At 39.6% G+C, this 27879-nt stretch overlaps 1 protein-coding gene across 4 annotated transcripts in view; it reads right to left on the reverse strand.

The window, feature by feature from the left end:
• agrn (agrin) overlaps positions 1–27879 on the reverse strand; it is a 390721-nt gene that overhangs the window by 22850 nt on the left and 339992 nt on the right. For 2 of the 4 annotated variants that reach the window (XM_030138396.1, XM_030138398.1), the window contains 11 exons: positions 24173–24287; positions 22831–22950; positions 21393–21779; positions 19334–19526; positions 16925–17140; positions 15501–15730; positions 8978–9112; positions 3395–3485; positions 2936–3100; positions 2115–2226; positions 422–433 (listed from right to left, as the gene is read on the reverse strand). In XM_030138396.1, the coding sequence (XP_029994256.1) occupies positions 422–433; positions 2115–2226; positions 2936–3100; positions 3395–3485; positions 8978–9112; positions 15501–15730; positions 16925–17140; positions 19334–19526; positions 21393–21779; positions 22831–22950; positions 24173–24287 (1776 nt within the window). The remainder of the gene's footprint in view (positions 1–421; positions 434–2114; positions 2227–2935; positions 3101–3394; positions 3486–8977; positions 9113–15500; positions 15731–16924; positions 17141–19333; positions 19527–21392; positions 21780–22830; positions 22951–24172; positions 24288–27879) is intronic. The other 2 variants (XM_030138397.1, XM_030138399.1) reach the window with 1 other exon arrangement.

Raw genomic sequence — 27879 nt, forward strand, 5'->3', positions numbered from 1 at the left:
GCCCCCCTATGTCTTCGCTCTCTCTTTCGGCAGCAGTGCGGCACTGGCGTGATATTCGCGCCTACGCTGGACTAATGAAGACGTTTCTTTGTTGCTAAAAACAATGGCCGTCACAAAGATGACTGCCTCTGTTGCTTTTTCCCTCCCACCCTCCCACCTTCTCACACCCCCACAGCAGATGGACCGAGGTGAAAGCCAAACTGCGTTCTTTAAGAGCATCTCGACTTTGGTGTTGTGTTGTGTGTGTATCATGAAATGGCAAAGTTTTTCCACAGAACCGGCACCCTAAAAAGCTGCCTGCAGCTCTGCAAAGGTACCTGTTTTTCTGTGCTGTTGTTGCATGGAGAGATGGGGTGAGAGGACGAAGTGAACGACTCAAATGAAATATGGGCTAAGATGTGACTGGGACTTGTCTCATTACCTTGCGTGATTTCTTATTTCCAGACAGCACATCATAGAGAGGGGGAAAAAAATAGGGAGGAAAAGAGTTATTAGGGGGAAACTAGTAAGTGTCTGTGCACAGAGAGAGGCATGCAGAACTACGCAAGACAGTGCAAAAGCCCACAAAACACACACTCACATATACACATTCACACAGCAGGCGCATCTGTAAAAGCTTTACACATAGTGCTGCAAGTGAATCACAGACAAGTGAGGTGAGTACATTAAATACAAATACAGGTAAAGTGAGGAACCTGCTTTTTGCACACGCACCATTGCATTCTAAATGCACATACAATAACAAAGTAATGCAAGTGGGTGTTTGCACTTGAGTGTGAACACAAAAAGGCCATGCATGAAGCAGATGCTGCCATTAAGAAGAAATGAAAAGAAAAAAACTTCTCTAATGACAGAGTGAGAGTAGTGCCACTTAACCACCCTTATTTTGAGACGGCTGCTTGGGTGAGGTGAACTATTTTCTTACTTCTTCTATCCATACTCATGTGCCTTTCTAAGCACTGAGCATATACTTCATCGTGCTGGCAGCCTGAGTCACCTTTGATATGATGAACATCTTGCAGCATGCAATATGTATCTGTGTGTGTGAGATCACCTTTGATATGATATGGGCTCTTACTCCCTTCTAGTTCTTAAAGCTGGAGTAGGAGAGAATTAGCTGGGAGCCATACTGGATGGGGTCTCTGCATTGAACTCCATAGTCTCAGCTCATCCCCTTGCGTCCCTCCAGACCCCCTCCACCATCATCGTCCTTACTTTACTCTGCTCTTTTAATAAGATTTTCTGCCTCTGTTGCTACAGTGAAACACAATTACCATACGGATGATGGGAGGCAGTGGGGGAAGGACAGAGCAACGAGATAAAAAAATAAAACGAGGGGTAGAAGGGGAGTGTTTCGACTTAGAGGAAGATGATGGAGTTGACAGAGTGCATGTTCATAATCAAAAATTACACTGTTTAATATAATTGGATGACTTACTGGCTTATCAGACTATTAGATCGCTTTCATTTGCAAGCGTGTACCTGCTTTATTGGTCTAGCCGCTTGGCTGAGGAGTTTCATTACGCTCTTCTCACCTTTCCCTCTATCACGTTTATCTGCCTGCACCTCCCTAGGCACCACCTCAAAGGCTGAATTTATAAAATTGACTGTAGACCAGTGGTAAAGGCTGTTTTTGGTTTTCTGTATGCAACACCAAGTTTTATCTCCAGCTTGTCAGTAAGCTGAAAGGCTGGGGAGTTTAAAAAAAAAAAAAGTGGAAAATTACAGGACTTCCAAAATTAAGACAGCTTGTCAAACTGGCCCTCTACATCTGGATCTTTCCCTCTTACCTTGACGGATGTCGGGAGATAGCGAGATATTTTCAGCAAATCAAGCCGGCAGAGCAGCACTGTGTGAAGTGGTGTGGAAAAACTCAGCAAAGGGGAAAAAGTTTGCTGATTCAACTGTACTGAAGCTTGAAGCAGTTTTACAAGGTCATATGGGGAGCACTAAGACCCAAAGTTGTGGCAATGACATGGTGAGGGTACGTAGATGATCAAACAAATACAGTATTTATGGTACAAGCACAGCTAAGCATTGCATGAGCCCTTCAGCCCTGCATGCTGACAGCAAGATAACCATGAGCAGGGAATGGTTAGCTTGAACTCCCTTACCGGTGCTTCTCCTCGAACAGGGTCTTTCTTGTTCACCCTGATCTCTCCTTTGCGGTTGGAGCGCTCCAGTTCAACAGTAGTCCAGACATTCAACTGGATTGGTTCCATACTCCTGAACCACACACATAAAAACATAGTAGAGAAGTCATACATGTTTAGAAACACAGGTACTTAAATTAACTATTACAGTTACAAATGAACATGTTCAAATTTTGTAAGTGTTTTGAGTTGAGTCTTTCATGACCAAAAACCAGCTAAATTTGTTGACCGCCATTTAAAAAATAAGCACATAGGGTTAGGGTTAGCATAGTGTTTGGAGGCCAATGCAGGGTCAAAAAGACAGCAGTAATTCTCAGAGAAAGATGATTTAGTGGGGTATTGCTGTTGAAGTGTGTGCTACTGATGTTGGGAAACTGGAGGGGTATACAGTGACATGGCTGTTTCTCACTCTTTTTTTCTCAATGTTTTAACTCTCAGACAAACAAACCTCAAAATAAACTGCTCCAAGTGAGTGAACAGAGCTTTTTGTACAAATAAAATCCAACTGTAATAACGCATAACAGCAGTAGACAAGGAATGACTTATGGCTAAATTTAGAGCCACTAACATGGCTGTGTTACGTTCATTTCCTTTGCCAAGGCAACTATAATAATATTGCTTTTTGTTCACTTCTGGTTAAAATCTTCCACATCTATGGCATGCTGTGATGTGTGGGAGGCAGAGAATTACATATATTTGATCAGCTAGTCAACAGTCATGGCTGATGAAATTCAGCTGATTAATTTGTGCATTTCTGCAGTAGACCCTCAAGTCACACTAACCGGATAGTGGCAGGTCCTTTGCCCAGGTCATAGCGGAACTCCAGGATACCCTCATTGAGAGACAGAGAGATGAAGTCACCTTTTCCGTCAGACTTTTGGCCATTGTAGAAGATTAACCCGTTGGAGTCGTTGGCCATGAGGACTACTGTCATGCTGAGCTTTTGACTGCAAACAGACCGCAGGCAATGATGATAAACATGAGACCAGAACAAAATCAACACTCTGCTTGATTTTGTACTCTTTCTATGTAAAAATGGGGAGTGACAGCATATATTCTACATCCTAGATGCCTGGTGTTATTTGGGTAACCCTCATTGCCAATTCACTTCAAGTGTAAAGTAGGAAGCTTTGCCGTAGGCACCCAAGAAGCTCAGCCTATGAAATCTCTATGATATCTTGTGTTTGGTAATACATACAACACTTGACTCTACTGGCTTCCAGCAGAGACACAAGACTTACCGCAGATCATGCCCGTAGAGATGGAGCCCCTTCAGCTCCAAGTACGAGTCTCCGTTGAATAGTGGCATGTAAGATCCTCTCCTCTCTGCCACTAGACAAGAAAAAACATAAAGACACCAGATTCATCCTCAGGTCCTGTTTTTGTTGCTGACAGAATTGTAATGCAGGGATAGTCAGTAGATCTTTGAGAGACCTGTCAGCGTTATGGAAAAAGATGGATTTGTGTTTTCATAGGCTGGGGGATTAAGACTTTCTCCTGACAGAAATTCAGACAAAAAAATTCAAAAACCCTTATGTCAGACTGATTACACAGCCTGCCACAGTTTAACAAAGGGCCTTCGGAGGCATGTGGAGTTTAACACCACAGCTGGGACCCATGAAATAATGCAGCCATTGTATTTTGGCAGGTCTTTTTACAAATTCATGTCTTTGCGATGGGTCTGTGTCTCCATGTCCCGTGTTTTTGCCTGTGTGGAGTGATTAGGACAGGCACCATGCCATCCTTCTAACAAGTGGCTTGACATTAAAAATCATTCAAGTGTCACCCAGGGGTATGTGTTTATGGTGTAATTTGCAAAAACTACCATCATTGAGAAGAGACGTGTGTGATACTAGAACTCCACACACAAACTAACACACGTACCTATGAAACCGGCAAGAAAGCTTTTATTTGTAATTGGCTGGGATTAGCAGAGGCGAGTCAGGATTGGAAGGCAGACGGAAATGAGAAAGCTAATTAGCTATTGTGCAGAAGACTGCTAATGATGATGGCACGCACCGTGGAGGAGAAGGAAAAAATAGTGTTGCACACACGACAAGGAAATGTGTGCTAAACTCAACTCTGTTAAAATAATGGTGCCGCTGAGAGTGTGCTTTCTTTTTAAGGAGGGGAGAAAGGGTTTTCTCTTTTCCACATTGTGTTCACAGTGAAGGCACAAGGATCAATAAATCAGCAGAGGTGTAGGCCCAGGAATAAGCCGAATGACCAGGAAAATCCAGATCATGCATGCTGGGTTGAGCTTGATGGTTGAGTAAGGTTTGTCAAATTAACCATTCATAGTCATCATCACTAGGTATTATTATAATTAATACAAAAACTATGACTAAAACTAAAACTTGCAATTATAAATTGCTTGGATCAGTTTGTGTTGGGAGTCCTGGGAGCCAGTTGTAGTGTTGTCGATGTGCAGAAGAAGACAGTTTCATGAATCAAATAAAATTTAAATAGTGCCCAATCGTAACAACAATTATCTCATGACACTTTACATTCAAAGTTGGTCAAAACCAGACTTTTAATAAGCCAATGAATGTAGGAGATTAAGACAGATGTTGGACATGGAGTTAAATGTCAATAAGCACGGACTTCAACATAAACTTCACATAAGAACACCACAATGCACAGATCTTACATGCTAAATCTTTAACTCCAACGATAACCTAAAACTAAGTCAGTTCCTCAAAATAACTGCAATATGAAGTAGTTATTCCCTCATAAAATTAACTTCAACTGACCTGAAATCAAAAAACAAAGACAATAAAAAATAAACACTGCAGGCAATTTCAAACCTATAATAACTCTGATCCTCAGCTCAAGATCACCGAGATTGATAGTAATTGTGTTTATATTTCAGTAATTTTACGTAATTTGTACTTGCTATAAAACCCATCAAAACAATAAAATTATGAGAGGCGGTAACAAAGCAGGACGAAAAAAACAAAAACTCTGAAGCTGCAATCAAATCCTCTGGACCTGCCTGCAATTATCAGGAGTTTTACTTGCAGAGTGAATATTTAACACATACTCTGAATGTAAAACATTGTTGAAACATCCCCCCTGCAGATAGTTTTAAGTCCAAGTGATCCTACTTTCATTACTAAATTGTAATGATTTACACTATCACAGGGTAAAAACACAGAAGAAAGTAGGCCATTCAATACTAACGTAACACCCTTGAGTAAGACCCTTGATGGTGAATATTACAGCAATGAGCTGAGCCGTCGAAGGCCAGGGGAATGGAAATGGAAACTGCAGCTCAGATGAAAACCAGCTTGCACTGCACACACTTTATAACATGGCTAATTCACCTTCAGGGCTCTTGATGAGTAGGCTCTAAGCTACCTGTCTTTTTTAGCTGCTCTAGCCCTCAGAGGGTACGTCCGCCTGGCTGCCGCCTTATCTGTGAGCTCCTGTCTGGGCCTGACACTCGGGCTGACTGACGTTCCCATTAATCATGGCAGGCAGGAGGACTGATGCGATTAGTCATCTCATTGATTCTTGTGAAAAAATAGCCTTTTGGAATGGGAGACGCTCTCCCTCACAGAGCATTGATTTTGGTTCACCTCAATTTATTTTAATCACCTGCTAACTGGGACTCAGGGCTTGGAGAAAGGATGTTTTTCCTAGATTCCCGTGTGTCGTTTCATACACACGCCCTTCCACATGTAAGGGTGCAGGTCTCCTCTTATGTTGTGAATTCTGTTGATTTATTTGATTTATTTCCTTGAACAAACCTCATTGCACAACTTCTGCAAACATCATCACATCTACAAAGGCAGGAGAGGAGGGAACAGGGGCTGACTTCACAACATGATGATTCCAAAAGTGCTAATGATGAACTTCAAAAGGGGGCTGAGCTCTGGTCTTCTCCCCAGCGGTGGTCTGGTTCTGCCATGTGGATCAGCAGCAAATGTTTGAACACAACACCTGTAGGCGGATGTAGATGGGGAAGCAGCACAGCAAAAGCTATAGTGGTTGCTAACAAGCGTAGCCAAGTCGATGGCCCGGTGGGGGCAATCATCTTCCACAGTTCCCACCAACCCTCCCATTCCCTCCCACCCTCAAGGCCCTGTCTCCCCCTCTCCCCCTTCCTTTTTCTAGGTTTGATCTACCATTCCGTTTCAGGGCAGGGGGCAATGTCACTGAGGGGGAGGAAAAAAAAGAGCAAAAGAGGAAAATATTGAGGATGCTACATAGCTGATTGTAGACCAAAGAGCTGGAGCTGGTTGATAAGTGCAGGAGAGTGGAGCTGAAATGATTAATGTATTAATCGACTCAAATTGATTTAAAAAATGATTTGATAACAATTTTCCTGAATTGAAAGCTTAATTTCACTGTAGGGATGTAACGATATGAAAATTTCATATCATGCTTATTGTAACAAGATTATCACGGTTATCATTATTATCGCAGTACTGTTGAAATGTGCTCAAAATGTTCAAAAAGTGCTTATACACATATGGAAATAATTTAACCAAGTTTTATTTTGGAAAAATAAATAAATAAATAAATAAAATAACATGCACAATGTACTTTCTGTTAAACATTAAAATATTAACATGTCAACATCAAACATACAAATGTGCATTAAAATTGGCATCTTATGGCCAGAAGAGATATCTGCACATTGTGCAAATTGTAGATGAGAACCAAGAAGAACCAAGAATACTTTTCTTTACATTCAGTGCTCAAGACTAGATCTGGTCTTACAGATTTAAGAACTGGTACAGAAAGAACACTTTCACTGTTTTATGTGCCTTATCTTGAAATCAAATGTGCATGCAAAAGCAACACTACTATTTTAAACAAAGTAATGTGGCAGAAACATCCACGTTTATATGTAGTGTATTTTTGAAACAGAGATTTCCCCTCACCTTTTTCAAAAAAACCTTGTGCAGACAAGATTGTTTTAGGAAAACTGTTCATGGCCTCATATATCTATACTGTCAGGTGCATGCCAGGCCTGTAGATGGCAGTGTAGTGGGACGATATTGAGTACCATTAACCAATCAGAATCCTGAAAAGAATCCCAACAAAACATTATTTCTGCTATGAACCTATGGAGATGTAGTTTTCCTGGTTCCATGTCAGAGATGTGTACCCAATACAATGCAAATGGATGAGCCGGTGACTTTACTTCCAATCACAAACTGCTTTTCTGATGTAACAGAGGGGATGAAAAAGGGTTTCAACTCTGAGTTGAACTGTGCTAGTTCTGTGGTCATTAACAGCTGCGTCTGTTTTTCAGTCATGTTTTGTCTTTAGTTCATGAAGTCTGCTGTGCACGGACGTAAATGATGACGTCATTTACCTTCTGAACTGGACAGAACAGATAAAGGATAAACAAATAAAATGAACAAAATATGAAGTATGACAATGTGGAAACACCTCATGAAAGCCTTATTTGATATCACATAAATGCACGAGGATCCTGTTAAGCAGATGTAGTTGGTGCTAAATAGCTAAGATGCTAACATTCGCTAGCAAACTTCCTCATTTTCTCATTTAATACTTGTAACTTCCCTTATCAGCTCCATCCTCTTCCTCTAAACTGTGTCATCACGTGAGCTTGGTAGAGTATGTCCTTCATCTGTCCAAGAATCTCCATTTTTGCATTTCCCTCTGTTTACATGCAACACAAAAACTGAGATTTGCTGAAAACTTCACTTTAGCCGGAGGTTTTAGAAACCTTTGTTTTCAGTGCACATACCCATCATTGTAGTGTAAACAATAGGTGCAAATGCAGAGAAAAGTCTCTGTTTTCAAAAATTCTTGGCTATGTGGGTGGAAAAAAATCTCCAGAGCACTGTCCATACGGGTGCCTCCCATCATGTTTTCAGAGGCCAAACATTGCAAACTCCGCATGCGCGCCTTGAGTGCTGCTGCTTCTCCAGGAATGAGCAGCATCACTGTGAGTTTTTCAAAGGGCGATAATTAAACACGGTTTTAGTGGTAATTGGAATTTGAAACAGTAATACTAACTTTCAGGAATTTTAGCACGGTTTATCATTAATACCGGTAATCGTTACATCCCTATTTCGCTGCTGCTAAACATTGACTGTTGAGTTTCATATGATGCTGTTTGTGACGCATATCATGTCAGAGTCACCACAAACAACATAGAGCATAGCTCAGAAGAGACAAGGACAAAAAGGCAGAAAATGTCTAAAGTGTGGGAACTTTTTAAAATGAAAAAAAAACAACAACAAACGAACAAACAAACAAAAAAACAAACAAACAAAAACTGCATTTTATATATATATATATATATATATATATATATATATATATATATATATATATAAGGAGGAATATCGCTGTTTTAAATAAGTTATACTTCCTCCCACTCCTTTTCGAACATGCAAATTAAGTCATACGTTGTTTTCATGTATATGTATAGGTTTTTGTTTTTTGTTTGTTTTGTTTTCTTACAATCTCTTTTATTTATAAGGACTAAGTAGGATTATTTTATTTTGTTGCATATTTGAAATAAACTAAATTAAACTAAACTAAACTAAATTAAACTAAACTTTTCTTGATGCCATTATGGTTGAATAACTGTTATTGTGTTTTATTGTTCACTGTGTATCATGTATGCATTTGTATTGTTTGGACTTTGGCTGCTACCTTGGCCAGGTCTCCCTTGCAAAAGATATTTCTAATCTCAATGCGACTTCCTGGTTAAATAAAGGTAAAATAAAAATAACTAAATTTATAATCAATAGCTGCAGATCTACAGGAGAAAACCACTGAGGTGTGAAGTGACCGAGTTGAACCAGAACGTAGCATTCATGTTCAAACATTACCTTTCTCACAGTGCCTTCCCTCACGTCCCATGGGACACTCGCATTTATAGCCTCCCTCTGGCAGCGCCTGGCACTGGGAGGAGGGATGACATCGGCTGGGCTCACATGGGTCATGGACGTCAGCACAAGTTGGACCTAGACATAGACGTACACATGACAAATGACAACAGGATTAGTGACTTATGGTTCCACGCCTCCGTAAAGTTGCAGTTTACATGAAAGCCTGTCCAGACTCATGTATGCAGGGAAGACTGGCCGCATTTAGTCACAAGTGTTAAGTAGAGATGCTCAAGTAATCGCACTCACAAATGGACTGCCAACCTGTTACAATTCCATAAACCAAAAAGATTACAATTCAGGTCCAGTGTATATTTTCAGTTCAACGTTTCACATTTCAAAATGACTATTTCCTGCTCTAGTATTAAATGCATTTTTCTGCTGAACTAGAACATGTACGATTCCATTCAATGAAAACAACACATGCCATCTTCACTTACAGACTTCTTAATAGCTAATAATAATAATAGGAATAATAACTAAAATTAGCTTTTTTCATGAGTTTTTTTGTGGCATTCTATCTGAATGTATGAATCCTTGAATTATGAACTCAAACTTGTGTTCTTGTCCTTGACGTTTGGCCACCAGCACTAATTAGTTCATTCTTGAATCCAACTGAACGTTTGTGCCAAATTTGTAAAAATCTCCCCTGCTATCTTTTTGTTGTCAAATGAGTAAAGTTGACCTTGTGGACATACAATGCCATCATAACATGGTTTCATCTACAGTTGTAACAACTAATCATTTTATTATCAAGTGTTAAATTAATGATTATCAATTCACCAGTTTGAGTAATTTCTAATGAAAAAGTCACAATGTTCTGATCCTTGTTTCATAAATTCATATACTTTCACATTTTCTCTTGCCTGACAGTAAACCTAAAATCTGACAGACACACTCCTGATAAAAATTTTAAGACCCGTCGAAAAACTACAAGAATTCACATTTTGCACTTTTGGAAGGTTTTAAGTAGAGTAAAAATCCAAAAAGAAGCAATGGGAGTGAGACAAAAAAAAACTTGAGGAAGCAATTTATTGAAAACAACAATTAAACTGAAATAGGCTGTTCATCAGCCGATTTAGACCACATCTCAAAACGTTTCAAAAAAAGACTCAGTAATGAGGAGCTCCACTGTTCTTGTTGATCACTTCAAAATTTGTTTCAGCATGCTTGGTTATTATTATTATTATTATTATTATTACTATTATTATTATTATTATTATTATTATTATTATTATTGTTATTATGATGATGATGATGATGATGATGTGAGTGTTTCCAGGAAGCTAGTGGGAATGTTGCTCCAAGTGGTGAAGATGGCTTCATGGAGGGCTTCCATTGTCTGGAACTGATGCCCATTTTTGTTAACTTCCCTTGCCATCCGTCCCCAAATGTTCTCAATTGGATTTAGATCAGGGGAGCATGCAGGATGGTCCAAAAGAGTGAGGTTATTCCCCTGGAAGAAGTCCTTTGTCAGGTGGGCATTGTGAACTGCAGCGCTGTCCTGTTTTTAAACCCAGTCATTACTACACAAACGGGGGCCCTCAGTCATGAGGGATGCCCCCTGCAACATCTCCACATAGCCAGCCGTCGTTTGACACCCCTGCATAACCTGAAGCTCCGTTGTTCCACTGAAGGAAAAAGCACCCCCATCATGATGGTGCCCCCTCCACTGTGGAAAACATCTTGTGTAGAGAACATCTTCAGTGGGATCTCCTTGTCATGCCAATAACGTCGGAAGTAGGCCTGTAACGGTACACGTACCGAACCGAACCGTTTCGGTACACACCTGTTCGGTTTGGTACACAGCTGTACCGAAATGGCACAGTATGATGAGAAAAAGAAAAAGGAACGAAAGACGTTGTTTGATGTGGAACTTTAAATCTGTGCAAGTTCCACACGGACAAATTGAAGGACACGCACATTGACCCAAAATACGAAGTAGCAGCTGATATAAGGTAAAAAAACCCCAACAAATATGATGTGAACCTGGAAGGAAGAGACTGAAGACCCTCCATCATCATTACAGTCCCATTTGGGATCAGTTCAGTCCCGGTGAAAGACAACAATGGGGAAACAGACGGTGATAAGACGGACGTTGTTTACCACCTATGAACTACAGTAGTTCTAAAACACTTACACTAGCTCTGTCTCTCTCTCTCCCATAAGCTGTATAATAGAGGACTAGAACCCAGGAGTTGGATGTTCAAAGTATATAAAGTTTCACTTTTGTTTCACGCCAGTGTTAGTTATGTTAGTTATGGACCCCACCCCCCCCACCCCCGGCTCCGACCAAAACAAAAACAAAAAAAAGACAAATCGCACCCTGCACGTGTGCACGCACGTACACAGTGTGGCCTAAACAGTGTGTTCTCTGTCCTAAAATAAATAATTTGGTTAATTTTTTGTTGTCATTGTTGCTCTTCAGTTTGTTTAAAGAGAATACCAATTGTCCTCTTGTTAATGCTGCACTTCATGTGGAATTTTTATTTTTATGTAGAATGTGAACTGACAGAACTGTGATTTGATTTTTGTTGTTTGTTCAAAACAACCTGTCAGAGAAAAGTGCAATACTAATGTTTAAAATACATTTAGTAATATTAATAATTTATTTTATTTTCTATTTGATTAATAGCAGCAGAATTATATTCCTGTTTTTCTATATTCTATTGTGTCCAAAAATTGGGGGAAAATGTTTAAAAAATTCATAAATGTAGACATTTTGAGGGGTTTTCTTTCTTCCCGTAACGAACCGAAAAAAAAAAAACAAAAAAAAAAAAAAACGAACCGTGGCTTTCAAAACTGGAAACGTACCGAACCGAAAATTTTGTGTACCGTTACAGGGCTAGTTGGAAGCCATCAGGACTGTCAAGGTTACATATTTTCTCATCAAAGAATAAAACTTTCTTTCACCTTTTAATGTGCCATGTTTGGAGCTCTCTTGCAAAGTCCAAATGAGAAATTTTGTGGTGTTGAAGGAGACGAGGCCTTTGAAGATGTTTTTTGTTCTTAAAGCTCTTCTCTGGCAGATGCCGTCTGATCGTTATTGAGCTGCAGTCAGAATCAGTAACGGCCTTAATTTAGGTCGAGGATCGTCCCGTGTCTTGACAGACAGTCAATCGGATCAGTGCCGGTGAAATTTCTTTGGGTCTACCACTTGACTTTTCTGTTCCATAACCTTCAGGATCTTTTAAGGAATTCAAAATGACTATCTTACTGCGTCCAACCTCAGCAGCAATGGCACGTTGCGCGAGGCCTTGTTTATGCAGCTCAACAATCCGACTATGTTCAAAGAGAGAAAGCTTTTTTGCCTTTGCCATCAGGAGGTCATGACAGTGTGAATACCTGACAGAAAATGACACTGAATACACATTTTTGTACAGATTTTGGCTTTAAGTCTGTGGTCTTAAACTTTTGATCGGCTGATGAACAGCGTATTTCAGTTTAATTGTTCGTTTCAATAAATTGCTTACCTAAATTTTTTTGTCTCACTCCCATTTCTTCTTTTTGTATTTTGAAACTCTACTTCGAACCTTCTTAAGATCCAACAGTACAAAATGTAAATTCATGCAATTTTTCAACTGGTCTTAAAATTTTGATCAGGTGTGTGATTGACATGGAAATTTAAGGACATCACCTTGAACTTTGAGAAACAGTGATATATATTTTCCCCATTTTCTTATTTATTCATTGACCATAAACAATTTATTGATAAAATAATCACCTATTAGAATAAGAATAATTTTCCATATTTGTGACTTTGTCATAGTTACTGTATGAATTTTTGGACTACGGCCAGAAACATATTTTGTGAGGTGATGACAACATTGACCTCTGGCCAAAATCTAATCAGTTCATCCTTACATCCGAGTGAATGTGTGGGTCACACAAGAAATTCTACCAAGCATTTCTTGAAATATCACATTCATGATACACATACGGACAGACTGAAAAAAAATGCCTCTGGCCCTGGCGATCGCTGGCAGGGAGGCATGAAAAAACATGTGTGAAACTTAGAACCACAGCCAAGATTTCAACCATTTTCTCTATTATTCTATCTGAGAGCAGAAGAGGATTCCCTATGTAATAGAGGTCATTTCAAATAGGATTTGGAAATATTACATGTCCAGATTAAACAGTGGAAAGGCTCCCTGCCACGCAGCCACGTTTCTGGGCCAATGCCGACTGTGGGAAAGGCTTGGGAGCGTCTGGTGGATGATGGTTTTGCCCTCTGCCACGGCCCATCTGAGTTCAGCCATCATTACTTCAACGTTCGGAGCCTGTGGTGAGGAGAGTGCTTTAATGAAGCCCATCCCCGCTGTGCTCACAGGGCTACCCCGTTTTTCCCTCATTCACCCTTTCTGGAAGTTGTCTTTTATCCCTCCCTCCATACACAAACACCTTCCTCTTCCTTCTCACATCTTTTTAGCTCTAGTGCTCTCACTGCCCTGACATGACTACTGTTGAACTACAACTCTTTTCCTGTGATCTGTCCCTCCCTTCAAGATGTGGATTTCTTGGACCCTTTCGAAAATTATAATTTTAATTTATAAAGTTAACTCAAATGTGAGTCTGCAGGTAGTTGTCCAATTCCCATTATCATCGTTTATATTTTTGTATGTTATAATAGTTGCATTGATTGCAGCACTACTTCTTCAGAGTGGAGGGTTTGTTTGCTGCTTCTCACCAGCAACAAACATAAACAGCATGCGAGGTAATATTAATGTGAGACTTTATTGATCCACAATTTAAATTCAAGGAAATAGGCTCTTAAAACTTGAAAGGTGGTTTCCCTGAACACTGAACTGCCCCCCTGTGAGGATAAAATTCTTTACTACTCCAGCATAAAAGTTAACGCTGACAATTAATTTGGTTTTGGCTGGAAATTTTCTGCAGTAAGCTGCAATACAACCAGTGAGGAGCATGCTCAGATGGTGTCCTCTCATAACTATCCTCACTCTTGGTTGCTTGTTATTTGGCATGAAAAGAGAAGGAAGGGATGTGGAAATAGAGATAGGCCAAAGGCCAGTCACTGAGCATTAGGTAGAACTTTTCATGTTTTTTTTTGTACATTTAATCTCCCTCTGTGTGTGTGGGACACACAGATTATGATAGTGTTGGTGTTTACAAAATGACTTTCAGCATTCCTGCTGGGAGATTGAGTTACACTGTCAAATTAGCCTGTCAAGCTTACTTAGGATTTGTGAGAAAGTCATGGCCACTATGAAGGCAAAGAAGAGACACATGGTCCGTTTTAGCCACAAGATGTTAGAAACGACTGGGAATTACACAGATGAATAAGATGTATTTAGCATTTAGGCATCAGACTGAAGGAAGCATGTCTCTGTTCACATCTGACATTAATGTGTACGACACACTGAGATCAGCTCTCAGACCACATTCAGAGTTGGTCATGTAGGTGTGACTGCAGTCTGTTAGAAGCTTTGCATTAAATCCGACAAATTAACATCTGAATGTTTAGAAAATCCCACAGATATTCTTCAAGTGCATCTAACAACATAGGTGCTACATTTTTTTCTTGTTCTTTTCATTTCTGGAAGACTAGGCAGGCAGGCAGTGTATTGCTGCCATCAGTTAAAAAACAAAAAAACACCACCAGTTCACAGCAGCAAAAATAGTATAAGCTTCATTTACTTTGTATAGAGCAGAGAAGTGAGTGAGGGTCAGTCAGTTCACTTGTTAATACCAGGAATAAAGGGGGAGGGGGCATCAGGAGAACAGAAGAAGATTCATTTCCATCAGATGTTGCTTTCATTCGAAATGATTTTTAAAAAATTTTTCTTGGATTCCTGTTGTTGTTTTCACACATAATCAGTAACCCTAGTTTCACACAGCAAGCTTTCTCTCCATACTTTGTTTCAGAGCTGTACCAATGCTTGTCTGAAAGGTCTGGATAAGCCCACTATTATTGTGGTGTAGGTACAGCCCTGGTTATAAAATGTTCAAAAGGAAAATGACAAAAATAATCAAGCAGACCTGCCTTATTACACGATCCACTAAATTTCTGTCCAAATTTGCCACAGGTCACTGTTATTTCATATGGCGAGAGAAGGCAGTAATGTGCAGACGGGAGAGGAGACTGCCTACTGAAACTATTGGCTAACGGCAGAATTTTTCAAACTTCTTCTTGTGCGTCAGACTACTGCAAACCCAGACATTACCATCATGAAACTTATCATGGTCCAAAAGCAAAATGTATTTATAAGTTTTAACATTTCACAGTTGGTGTGAAAAAATATTAGTTTCTTTCTCTGTTGCTTTGTTTTTTGTAAAAGCTGCACGTATACAGTCAGAATTAGAAAAAAAAAAGACACTATCTTTATGGATCAGATGGAAAAACTGATCCATTTGTACAACTCCCTGACAGGTGTCCAAATTTCATGACTTTCCAAAAGCCCTGCTTTATTGTGTTGCTGAAGTTCCCTACTGACGGATGGCATCTTACCCCAGAATCCTTTGCTGCACTTGCAGTGAAACATCTCGGCCTCCTTGACGTGGCACACTGCTCCGTTCTTGCAGGGGTTTGGTTGGCAGGGATTGTTGCCGCATTCACCAACGCCACTGCCATATAGGCTGTCTCCGCCGTTCTCCTGCAGGTTGAGAACCCGGTTGTTGACGTCCAGCAGGCGGATGCAGCCAACCAGACCTGTGTCCACCGCTGTCCTTTCCCTTACACTGAGGAAGACAACGAAAGGGGTACAAATAAGATTGGTGATTGTCACTTTTGAACCTGAACTGACTTTTTAAAGTAAACAGTGGCTGAAGATGTCTGCAGATCCTTTGCTTGAGTAACAGCACATTGTGAAAATACTCCACTACAAGATCTATTCTGTAAGAACCACCTGTATCTGAAAAGTCAACTGAAGCTGAAACACTTAATCAATTAATAGACTCAAATCGATTATTCAATTACAATTTTCCTGAATTGAAGCTTCATTTCCTTAATTTTGCTACAGCTAAACATTGGTTCCTTTATTGTTTTTCACACAGACACTTACTGTGATGCACATGACACCAGGATCAACACTAGGTTGTATGTTAGTTCCATCTTAAGTTGTTAGTAAGTTGGATACAAATTTGTTGAAGACTGCAGTTCAGATATTGTTTGTAGATGTCATTTGATTTTGTTGTTATTTCTTTATATTTTTAATATGTCCTTATACTTTTATACTTTTTGTGGTTGTTGTTTCAGCTGTTTCTGGAAGAAAGGACAGGTTGTCATTTTTAGATAATAATAATAATAATAATAATAATAGATAGATAGATAGATAGATAGATAGATAGATAGATAGATAGATAGATAGATAGATAGATAGATAGATAGATAGATAGATAGATAGATAGATTACCTCCGCCAGGAGGTATTGTGATCACTTTGCTTTGTGTGTTTGCGTGCGTGCGTGTTTGTTTGTTTGTTAGCAAGATAACTCAAAAAGTTATGGACGGATTTGCATGACTTAGACACTTGACAAAGTGATCACAATACCTCCTGGCGGAGGTAACAAGAAAAGCACTCGGAGAGCGCAGATCTCCGCCAAGACAGACCTGTCCCCTCCTCCCGATCACCACCAAACTTTAATCATTTCTTCCTTGTGCCAGTATCAACATTTCCTGAAAATTTCAAGAAAATCCATCCATAACTTTTTGAGTTATCTTGCTAACAAACAAAAAAACAAACAAACACGCAAACACACAAGGCAAAGTGATCACAATACCTCCCGACGGAGGTAATAATTAAAATCATATGAAACTGTGAAACTCCACTGAAATCAACAGATTCCACTCAAGTATTTTCAGTGGCTTCAGGTTTGTTTGTGTCTGAAGTAACACATGCTCTAAACCTTAGGTTGCACAGATAGAAGGTCTTACTCCTGCTTCATATCCTCAGGCACTCCTCCGATGAACAGGTGGGTGTCAAGGTTGAGGCCGTCTGTGCCACGTGGGCTCTCACCCTCAATGTGTGGCTCGTTGTCTACGCTGAGCATTGCGTTGCGCCGATTGCGTGTCACCACCAGCTGATGCCAGCGGCCCTGACTGACCTGTACTCTGCTCACCAGTGTTCCTGTGCCAGATCCTGTGTTGAACCTGTGGAGACAAAAGGAGTCAACTTTACCCAGCAATCCCTGCATGCTCTTGCATTTCATATCAGTTCACAGCATTAGAAGGAATCTCAATAAGACAGAGAGCAGTGAAAGAAAGAAGAGCACACGGCTTTCCACTCCCAAAGCACTGTGTGTGACTCTAATGAAGGCACTTAAAAATGTCTTTCACCTTCTTTTTAATTCAGCCTTTTATCTAATGAGGTTTTGTTGGGAATATTCTCACTGAAAAGAGCTGCGGTGTACGCGCACCCACACATCTGGTAGTGTTAGCTCAACCTGAGAGCAATTATCTGCCACAAATAATTAGTTCTTCTCCCCACGTCTTGGATTTGCAAAGCTGTGGGTGGTAATCTCTCAGCTGAATTTCTGGAACTGAGGCAGAGCTTCATTTGAAAGCCCAAGTGACTAATGATCTCCTTTAGTTTGCTATTGATTTCACCCTGAATAGAGAAATCCAACCTGGCCAGGTTTGGGAGAAACTAAAAGGGCTTTAAGAGGTCGGAGTGAAATGCAAGACTCACAAGATAAGGGAAGTGCATGGCGTTTGAAATAATAGCTCCAAAACGCCGAGCAGAATCTTTAATTAGTCCATTCACGCTTTTTCTGAAGGCGTTGCCTTTCCCCAAATGATTTTCTATCCACACAATTCCTCTGCAGGGAAAGCAATGAATACTCACTGTTCCTACAGGTTTCTGCAGGAAAATAGTCCAATTTAAACTTTTGGTGAAGTTATCTTCCAACCAGATGCAAAACTGCCCCTAAAAACATTTAGCTGGGATAAAGAATTTCCTCTATTTTTCTTAACCTTCTTGTCAAAAATGTCTGGATTGACCATGCCACCATGATTTCCAGATTAATATGATTTATTGCATTAAACCCTACATGGAATTAGTAATACAAACAATGCTCTATTGAAACCGTTTTTGATGACATAAATGAATTGAACTCACAGAAGCTCATATCTTTGTACATTTACCATTGTTATGATAGTTACTTAAAATGTAGTTTGTCATCTTTTCATGGCCATCAGATATGACCCATTTGGACGTTCGGAGGCTCCATAGTGAACATGGAAACACCGTCATCTTCTATAACATTGATTCACAAGTAAAACCCATGGAGTTGGATCAATGACAGTGGTTGGAGACACTTGGTTTATGTTCAGTTAATAATATATTTTGTTGAAATTTCCTTCATTTTCTTTTTTTTTTTCATTTAATTTTATTCAGATTTTATAAAATAACCCCTGAATGAGCTTTTATGAATATTTACATAATCAGTGAATTAAATACAGGAAAATACCTGATTTGCACTGAAAAATGCAAAATAGAGAGGATAATATGTGGATAAATGGTGATAAATCAGACAAAAAAAATCTTCTGGAAGTTGTGACAAAAATAGTTGTGGGTTAAGAGGAAATAAACAACAATTTATCATCACTCACTCTGCGATTAATTCTTTTTTGATCCAAAGCCTTATAAAACATGACATTACAATTCTCCATCCCATCTTGATGTCTATAATATTGTGTATAATGTGATGAAACTGCTGCACATATTTCTGTGCATATGCTAGCACCATCTGTAAATATGCTCATGCCAGTAATGTCTGTGTTAAATAAGTTTGAAGATATTTATGAAAATTCAGATTTTTAACCTGCAAGTCTGTCCTACAAGCATCTGTATATTTCTTTATTTATTTCCTGCTGCTGTTATTTCAAACATGTTTACTTGCTATAATTATTTGTCTCATTATCTTTGGTACTCTCCATTTGTTTTATTCTTATCTACAGCCTCTTTTCCACTACTGGTACTACAGTAACCATTTTTCCTCTCAGAGTCATTAAGAAGAAAAATCTGAATCTTTATTTTGTCAGTAAGGGTTCACACATGTAATCATGCACCACACACCGAAATTTGTCTTCTGACTTTAATCCATCACTAGATATTGCATGCATCACACACTGCATACTAAGAACACTGGGCTCGCCATATCAGGCACCCGGGGAGCAAATGGGGGTTAAGTGCCTTGCTCAGGGGCATATCAGCCAACAACTCTCTGCCAGTCCAGGGAATCGATCTGGTGACCCAAGCCAACTCTCCAGCCATCTAGACCGCGGCTGCCCCCATTAAAATGTCATTAAATTTAATCCAAACAAAAGCTGCAACTGTCTCACCTGAGCTCCACCTTGCCGTTGACCAGAGCCAAAGAGATGAAGTCCTTCTTGCCATCCTGGCCGTTGTAAAGCAGGATACCTGTCATCTCAGATGCTCTGAACTCCATGGCGATGCGGACCGTGTGGTACGCGCTCATGGTCTGGAAGGCCAAGTAGGACTGTCCTCCAAATGATGGGATGAAGTACTTGATCACTGTGGAGGAATGAAGACAAACAAATCAGTCCTGTCGTTACTACGTGATACAAATTACCATGTTGTAAGAGGCACATGATGCGCATAATGGAGTGTGAGTAGATAACTTTCAATCAGTTTATTTTAGGAATGGTGTTTTTGCTAAATGCTTGATGAGTTTATCAAAAAGGCGGAAGGCTGAGAACGAAGAACAGCCGAGCTTCACACCCACACACATACACACAACCAAACCTTTGTTTTTCTGCCACTCAACAATTATGATTATTATCATCCATTTTCTCCCTCAGGCTCCTTTTCTCTGCGTCCATCTGTCTTTCTGTCCGTCTCTGTGAGGAGAATGGCAGCTGATGAGCTCCCTCTTTTCTAATGACTTGATTGATCTGGGGGAGGCTGGTGTGCATTTTACGTGAATGTTCGCAACGTCATTTAGACACTCTAACTCACAGACACACACTGATTCTCACCAGTTCATTCCCATCAAAGCAATTAGTGTCAATTATGTTAAGATGCAGCTGTGTGAGGTTCTTCCCTCCCTAAAATCCTAGAAGTAGGGTAAGAGGGAAGGAGTTCTCAAGAAGTTCTCCCAAATGTATGATTTTCTCAGCAGTGTTGATTGGACTCCATGTTGACTTTGCTCTAACAGCTCAGCGGTTGTTCTCTTCTGAGGTGCTGAACCTGTTTGAGTCAATTCAGATGCAGAAAATTCAAGGTGTCGCCACCGAGGACATACATGTGTCTGATGCCTCAACTTTTCAGTTAAAAAAAAAAAAAAAAATCTGGTACAAAAACTGCTGCTTTCTGTCATAAGCGCTGATGGCTATTGCTTTAACCCTTAAAGACACACAACTATTTTTGTCACAACTTTCGTCATTCCCAAGTGATTTATCACCATTTATTATAATGTTGTCTTCTGCATTTCACATTTTTCAGTGATAATCAGGGATTTTCGTACATATAATTCACTGATCAAGCAGATGTTCATAAAAGCTAAATTCAAAGGTTATTAGGTTAAATCAGAAAAAAAAGAAAAAGTGACTTTTTCGACAACATATATCATTAACTAAAGCTAAAACAAGTGTCTACAACCAGTCATTTGACAAACTATGTGGGCTACGTTCACCATGGAGCCTCTGAACGTCCAGATGAGTCATATCTGATGACCATGAAAAGATGATAAACGGTATTTTACACCAATTATTTACATGTATTAAAATTTTTGATCAACAGTTATTAAACATTTTAGATCAGTAGATGCTTTTGGTCTGCGGTGGATGTTTGGGTCTTTATGGGTTAAACGTCCCCATAAACCTACATCTGTGTCCACATAACATTTAATTTACATGTTCAAACACTAAATCAGAGCCATTACTTAAAGTGCCCCATCAGGAAGCTGCAATTCAGTAAGTCCACAGCCCAACAGAAGGAATATATGCCATTATGTCTCCTTTGAAAAAAAAAAGAAATGATTCATTTATTGTAATATTTGATTTTCTTTTTTTATAATGGTGTGCTTTCTGCTATTTTGTATTATATAGCACTTGAGGATGTGCTTAGCAGTGATTACAGAACAGCTAAAGGCATGATTGGCACAGTGAAAATGGAGTGCCTAAAGCCCTCTCAATCATTGGGAAGCCTTTGAAATAGCAAACTGAAATAGCTAGTTAATATTAGATCATTTTCTTTGTCCATACTGTGAAACTGATTATAAGAAGTATAATAATAACAAATGTTACTTTAAGGACATTTGGACCGTACTGACCTCTGCTAAGTCCAACAGTCCATTCTTGATGCACAATATTATTAAAAGACAAACAAGGCAGTATTTATGTTTTTGTCATCAGGTGATAAAGAAAAAGAAGAACCCACCCTTCTCACACACAGAGCCTCCTCGGCCGGCGGGACACTTGCAGCTGAAGTCGTTGCCGTCGTCCTCACAGGTCCCCCCGTGGAGACAGGGGTGGGAGTCGCAGGGTTTGTGCGTCTTGTGGTGAGGTCTTCCTCTACCGACGGTGGTGACCGGAAGAGGGGTGGTGGTGGTGGCAGCCGCTGTCGTAGGCGGCATCGGGGTGGTGATCGGCGCAGAGGCTGTGGTAGTGCGTCTGCCTGTAAAGGGCCGACGGGTGGTTCCTGGTGGGCGGCGAGTGATGTAGGGTGAAGTTAAGGGAAGCCTGGTGGTGGTTGTGGTTGGGGCAGGTGTGGTAACTGATGCTGTGGTGGTAGTAGTGGTGGTGAAGAAAGGGATGGAGGAGAGGCCTGTCAGAATAATGCAAAAGAAGAATAAGATAGGTGTCACACAAGGATGATGGCCAAGCTGAGATCCATCATGGCCAATCCCTCCCTCCTGCAGCTCCTTCAGTGCTAGACTCTTACACCCCAAGCGGGGAGTGATACCACAGGTTATTCCTTCCCACAGCCATCAGAATATATAAAAGTTCACAGTAAATCCCCCCATTCCACATCAAATCCAACATCATATGCAGCTACATTATAAATATGTAACTAATATGTATGTATGTACAGAACAGGCAATACAAACAGCAGATTCTCTTATATTTCCATGTTTCACTGTTACTGCTGTAAACACTGCAATTTCAAAATGATCTCTACAGTAGTTAGCATGCTATTCAGCTAGACTCACTCTAACAGGTCAATACCACAATGTAACCCTAGGGTCATAGTCACTAATTTGAGACGAAGAAGTAGCATTGCTGTTTGAGTTGGTGTCGTGGATGTACAAAGAGAAATAATACATCCATGATTGGTGCTAGATTGGATCAGCATAGTGACACTCTACTCTGCTGTAATAATTTGCCTCACTGTGTGGCTATTCATTAGATGCCATTATACTGAAATATGTGCTAACACTGCTAATAGGATAAACTAATCGCTCTTAGCATCTCACTTTAATACACTACACCATGACGAAACAGTACAAAATTTAACACAAAGAGGTATTATCCCGCTTCATGTAGCAATATGTATGTTCTAACATTTGAATCTGTATTTATATATAGCTAAACACTTTTGTCCATCTGTTTGTTTAATACAGAGCTTGGATCCAAAGTAACATGTTAAAACAATAATGTCACACAATAACACACACAAAAAAACAGATTAAGGCTTTAGTGCCTCCCTCCGTTGATAGTAAGAGTTAATTTTTGAAGCTTAACCTTAAAAATTGTAAATTTAAAGTTATGTTGATTTCATATTCAAAATATTTGATAAAACACCTCATGAATAACTTAAAACCCTTTTTCATTTTATTAATCCCCCATACCCTCCTGTTAAGTCCACATTGTATTACCATAATTGGTGAAGCGAATATTCTCGTCCTCCGGCTTCTTCACAGAGATGCTGGTATCTCTGGAGGCCTTCAGCTGTTTCAGCAGGGCTCGTTCAATCCCTTCCACCGTGTGTCTTGTATCTGACAATAAACAAGAGGTACATGCACTAAGGACAAGGCCTCAGAGGAGCACTCCAAAGTATACATAGGACTGGTGTTTATTTAAGGGTACATCAGATATATCAGAAAGCTCTGTGTGTGACAGGTGGAGGGGCTCCGGGGACTACTTGTCCTCCACCCGCCTTTTTTACAGATGAATCGCTCTCATAACATTCACCGCAGATGTTCGCTTTACTGACCATGGAGGAGGGATGCTTAACAGCACCCGTTACCCCATATGAAGGACACGAAATGATGCTCATAAAGGGGATCGCAAAAGAGAGGAGGAGATTTGCATTGTAACAAATGAGCTTAAAGGGGCAGTCAGTTACATTTGAGATATGTGGAGCTGTGTTTTCACTATTTATAAAAGAAACAAACTGCCACGTTGTCACTGTAATGAGAGACCTGTCAATCAATCTGAGTGAAACTGCCAAGTTTAATTTGTATGATCTAATGTCATTGTGTGCTTTAAATGGTGGTGGGCAGTCGTGGAGTTATTCATGTAACATACAGAGGTATTTCTGTTTTTGCAAATATTATAGTCTTAGTAAAGTTTTCACAGCCAGTCCAATTGGAAGAACTTAAAACTATCTGCTGGTGTTTATATCAATGACACAAACTGTTGCAAGTAAGACATGAAATTGAAATGGAAGTAAAAAGAAAATATGAAATGAGGAATAAAAAAACACAAACACACTGCGGGCAAAATAAAAAATTAATGCCAAAGGTGCACAGTCTTCCTCCTGCGAGTGGGCAAAAAAAAAAAAAAAAAATGACAGTTTTGATTCAACTTGTGAAGCACAATCATCTTGGTGGTTTTGTGAAAGTGTAATTTTGCAGCATCTGGGTTTTAATGCAAATATTTGTGGATTGTGGAAGTACTCAATTTTGTGAGGAAGTAAGGTAAGAAAAATGGCTAAATATATAAAATGAAAAAAATATGTGCTGGATGATCAAGTACAACATTGTTTTGCTTCTTACAGTTCAGAATTAAAAATGTGTCTTGGTGACTCTTTCTACAAGAAAATTACTGAGCTCTCTTTTGTCCAATGACTAAACCACTGTCTCAATTTCATTCACTGATAGCTAGGCTTACTAAATAGATAACAAGCAATATATCCTTTGGAAACATGCAATAGTAAAATGTAGTGGCTATGTGGTTAGTGTAATTACACATTGGTTGGATTTTTGCATCTCTCACCTGGCTTGAAGTGCGCCTCCACAAATGCCAGGATAGAGTTACTCGGCGCCAGGTTGCGGACACGGACGCTCATGAAGTCTTTGCGCACGTCTGACTTCCTGAACAACTCATTGAGCTGAGGCAGAGAGAGGGAGAAACAAAGGGAGTGAGAGGATAGAAGGTAAAGGGAGAAGAGATGATAAATGAGACCAGTAATGAGCTCCACACTATCACAGTGAGGCCGATCCAATTGCACAAGACTGTACTCTATCTTCAAGGGAGAAAGGCTGTCTCTCAAATAGGGGTGCAGAAAGGGAACCTATTGGGTGTGGGTGCACAAATTGACATTTAGCTGCAGCCGTGGCATTAATTATAAGAACAAGTTTTCGGGAGGAGCTAAGATAAATGTCATGCTACCCTGACATGCGTTCTTGATTGGTTTTGCTTCTGCTGCCCCCGGAGTGTGCATGTTGTAACAGCCAGAAGGAGTTGCATAAGGAGGCTGGAATGAAATGCTTTTTTTCAGCCAACAAAAACTGCCTGAAGCCAAAATGTAGGCTAGTATTTTATTTTAAAATTCTACTGTTTTCATGAAAGAATGTAAAGAAGCTGGTGTGTGTGTACAGCATTTGGTTGTAATTCTCTTCTTTTAAGGATGATGGTGAATTAATCAATCAACCTCTTCTAAATACACTACATTCAAATGGTCAGTGAAAACAACAGCAAGGGGAATGAAAAAATAAAGCTTTTTGTTTGTTTGTGTTTTTTACGCAGTTTTCTTAATATTACTATATTATGACAGTTCATGGCAGTTCCTCATGTCTGTACATTGTATGACACTGGGCTTCTCTTGGATTTTTCCACAGTTAGCTACACAGTTCCTCCACAGTTAACTAATAAAATAAGGTCTATATAGAAGTTTTGGAGAAATCTGAGCCACTGAAAAACATTATTCAGTCATATATATGTGTTTCAACTGAAGCGCTTTTACTATGACTGGAAATCCAAGTAATACTGAAGGCTTTTTACTTATCACCATTATGAATTCCTCAGACTTCTTCAAATAACTTCATTCAAAGCACTAACTGAAATGGCAGGCCAGATTCAGGAGGCCAGCGAATATTGCATATTTATTCTGATGCACCACAAAAGGATTTCTGTTTTGTTTTTGTACTATTTAAATACGAAGGTGCATCACAAAGATACAGGTAGTGAAAAGATACAGCTGTTGGAGGCTGATATTTGAAGGCAATTTCTAAATAAAATTGAGCTTTCAGATTTATCTGAAGGCTTGTACTGCATTAACTGATGAAATAGTACCCATATAGGTGATCCAATAGCTGATGAATAGGGTTCATACCACATGGGCACAAATACTCGTAGCCTCCTGAACCTTGTACTGCGTGCCATTCCACTTCTCTCCTCTCTCCTCACTTTGTTAAATAAAGGCAAAAACGACCTCATCTTAAAAAAAATTGAAAATGTAACCTTTGCAGCAATACATGAATTTAAGGATACAATGCACTGAGCTGTGCTGACAAACTGAGAGGTGAAATTTGTGTCTGATTTGACTGCATTATAGAGGCAATGAAGAACTTCTAACACTTCAGAGTAACACTTTTCATGTTAAATCTATTCCCCTTAGTACATAGAATTCAGAGTACTGTGGCTGATATCAATGGTACAACCAATGAGAGACAGTTGTTAGGCTAGAGATGAAGCTAGCAAACAGCTAATGACCTGCTTCCAGCTCAAAACAGACGCCAACACAAACTCCACACAGGCACACAATCATGCAAGAATGTTCCATATAGAGTCAAGACTCACACCTCCAGCAACTAACGCAATTCCCATTTACACCCAAGTGGCACTTAATGCAAACAGTCCTTGTTACTGATCTACTGTATATAAAATCTGTTAACCCTTAAAGACCCACAGCTATTTTTGTCACAACATCCAAATTCTTTTTTGTCTTTCCCAAGTATTTTAATCACCATTTATTATATTATCCACTGCATTATGTATTTTTCAGTGAAAATCAAGTATTTTCCAATATTTAATTTATTGATCATGTAGACGTTCATAAAAGCTCAGAGTAAATTCAAAGGTTATTAGATCAAATTGGAAAAAATGAGAAAAAAGTGACCTTGCCAAAAAAATAAAATAAATCATTAACCAAACATAAAAACAAGTGCCACCATCCACTGTCATTTATCAAACTCCATGGGTTTTACTGGTGAATCAATGTTGTAGAAAATGAAAGTGTTTCCACGTTCATTATGGAGCTTCTGAACATCCAAATGGGTATTATCTGATGACCATGAAAAGATGACAAACTGCATTTTACACCAATTATTTACATGAATTGATAGGATTAGTAGATTCACAGATATTAAACATTTTAGATCAGCAGCTGTGTCTTGTCTGTGGTGAATGTTTGTACAGTATGGGTTAGTACAGAAAGAAGAAATAAACTAAGATTTCATTTTGACTTTTGATGTTTTCCTACTGTATGTGAAATCCATGTGCCAGCATGAGTGTGTGTTAGAAGATGAAGGGGGAGGGGGTTCTTGGCGTTAAGTGGCACACCAGGCTTCAGACACACACAGGCTAAGAGCACTAACGAGCGCACACGCACAAAGTGCTGTGAGGTACTAGATTAGATCCCAGGGGGGCCGGTGACACTGATTTAACAGCTGGTGCATGTGTGTTGTGAACACGACCACGAACACACTCACTCCCATTTCATCACAGAGGCGAGGCCCTGGCTTGACAACAGAGACATTTGTTCAAAGGTCTAAGCTCACAAGAGAAAAAAGGACTGTGGAGAAATCTGACCCGGGTTAACTGCACAGGACAAACTGCCACTACTGCACCTACTCTGCACCTCACTAACATTATGATTATCCACACTAAACCAACTCACATCCCCAAAAACTAGATTTCTTTTTTGAATATCTACAAAAAAAATATCTTAATTAATCTCACATGAGATGCTGCTTGTTGGTGCTGTGAAGTGTTTGGCGAGCAATCGACAAATTAATCTTCGCACAAGTCTGTAGAGAGCTGAGAGAGAATTTTACAGTTCTCTCATTAAACTTGAAGAGTTCTGAAAGCCTTGTGTAATATAACTCAGCCTTAAAACTTGCATGCAGTGCTTGAAATTAAAAGCTGTGTGCCGGCCAAATTCTGTTTGAAAAACATTAACTGACATTAACTTAAATCTATAAATTTTTTCAATCTACCTGCAGGATTTTACAAAATGGGACTTAATCACATTGTTCCCCACAAGGCATCATCTTATGTAACAGCATGTCAATATTCCCCCTTTTTATTAAAAATCAAATATCAGCCAGGGTGTGTTGTTTCCCTCTGATATGATGCATATTCCTCCCCTGTCCGTGGCTGGCAAATATGTTTTTTTATCATTGTTATTTTTCTATCAGATGTCTGACTGGAGAAATCACTCTAGCCCACTGTGGCAGAATATTACTGAGCAGCTTCAGGGGTGTATAGTCTGTACAACCTGCAATGAAACTTACCCCAACCTGCCTGGAGGAGCTGAAGGAATTTGATTAGTCTGGCTGTCAGTGAGGTTTCGGTGTCTCACGATGCTTTAAATGTTGTTTGAGTAGCTTTTCCACACTTAACAACAACATTCTTGGCTAAAAAAAAAGAGCTACATTTAAAGCTTCCACTGTGTGTGTTGACAAGAGAAATGACAATTC

Source organism: Sphaeramia orbicularis, chromosome 7 (genome assembly GCF_902148855.1).
Source record: "Sphaeramia orbicularis chromosome 7, fSphaOr1.1, whole genome shotgun sequence".
NCBI classification, from domain to species: domain Eukaryota; kingdom Metazoa; phylum Chordata; class Actinopteri; order Kurtiformes; family Apogonidae; genus Sphaeramia; species Sphaeramia orbicularis.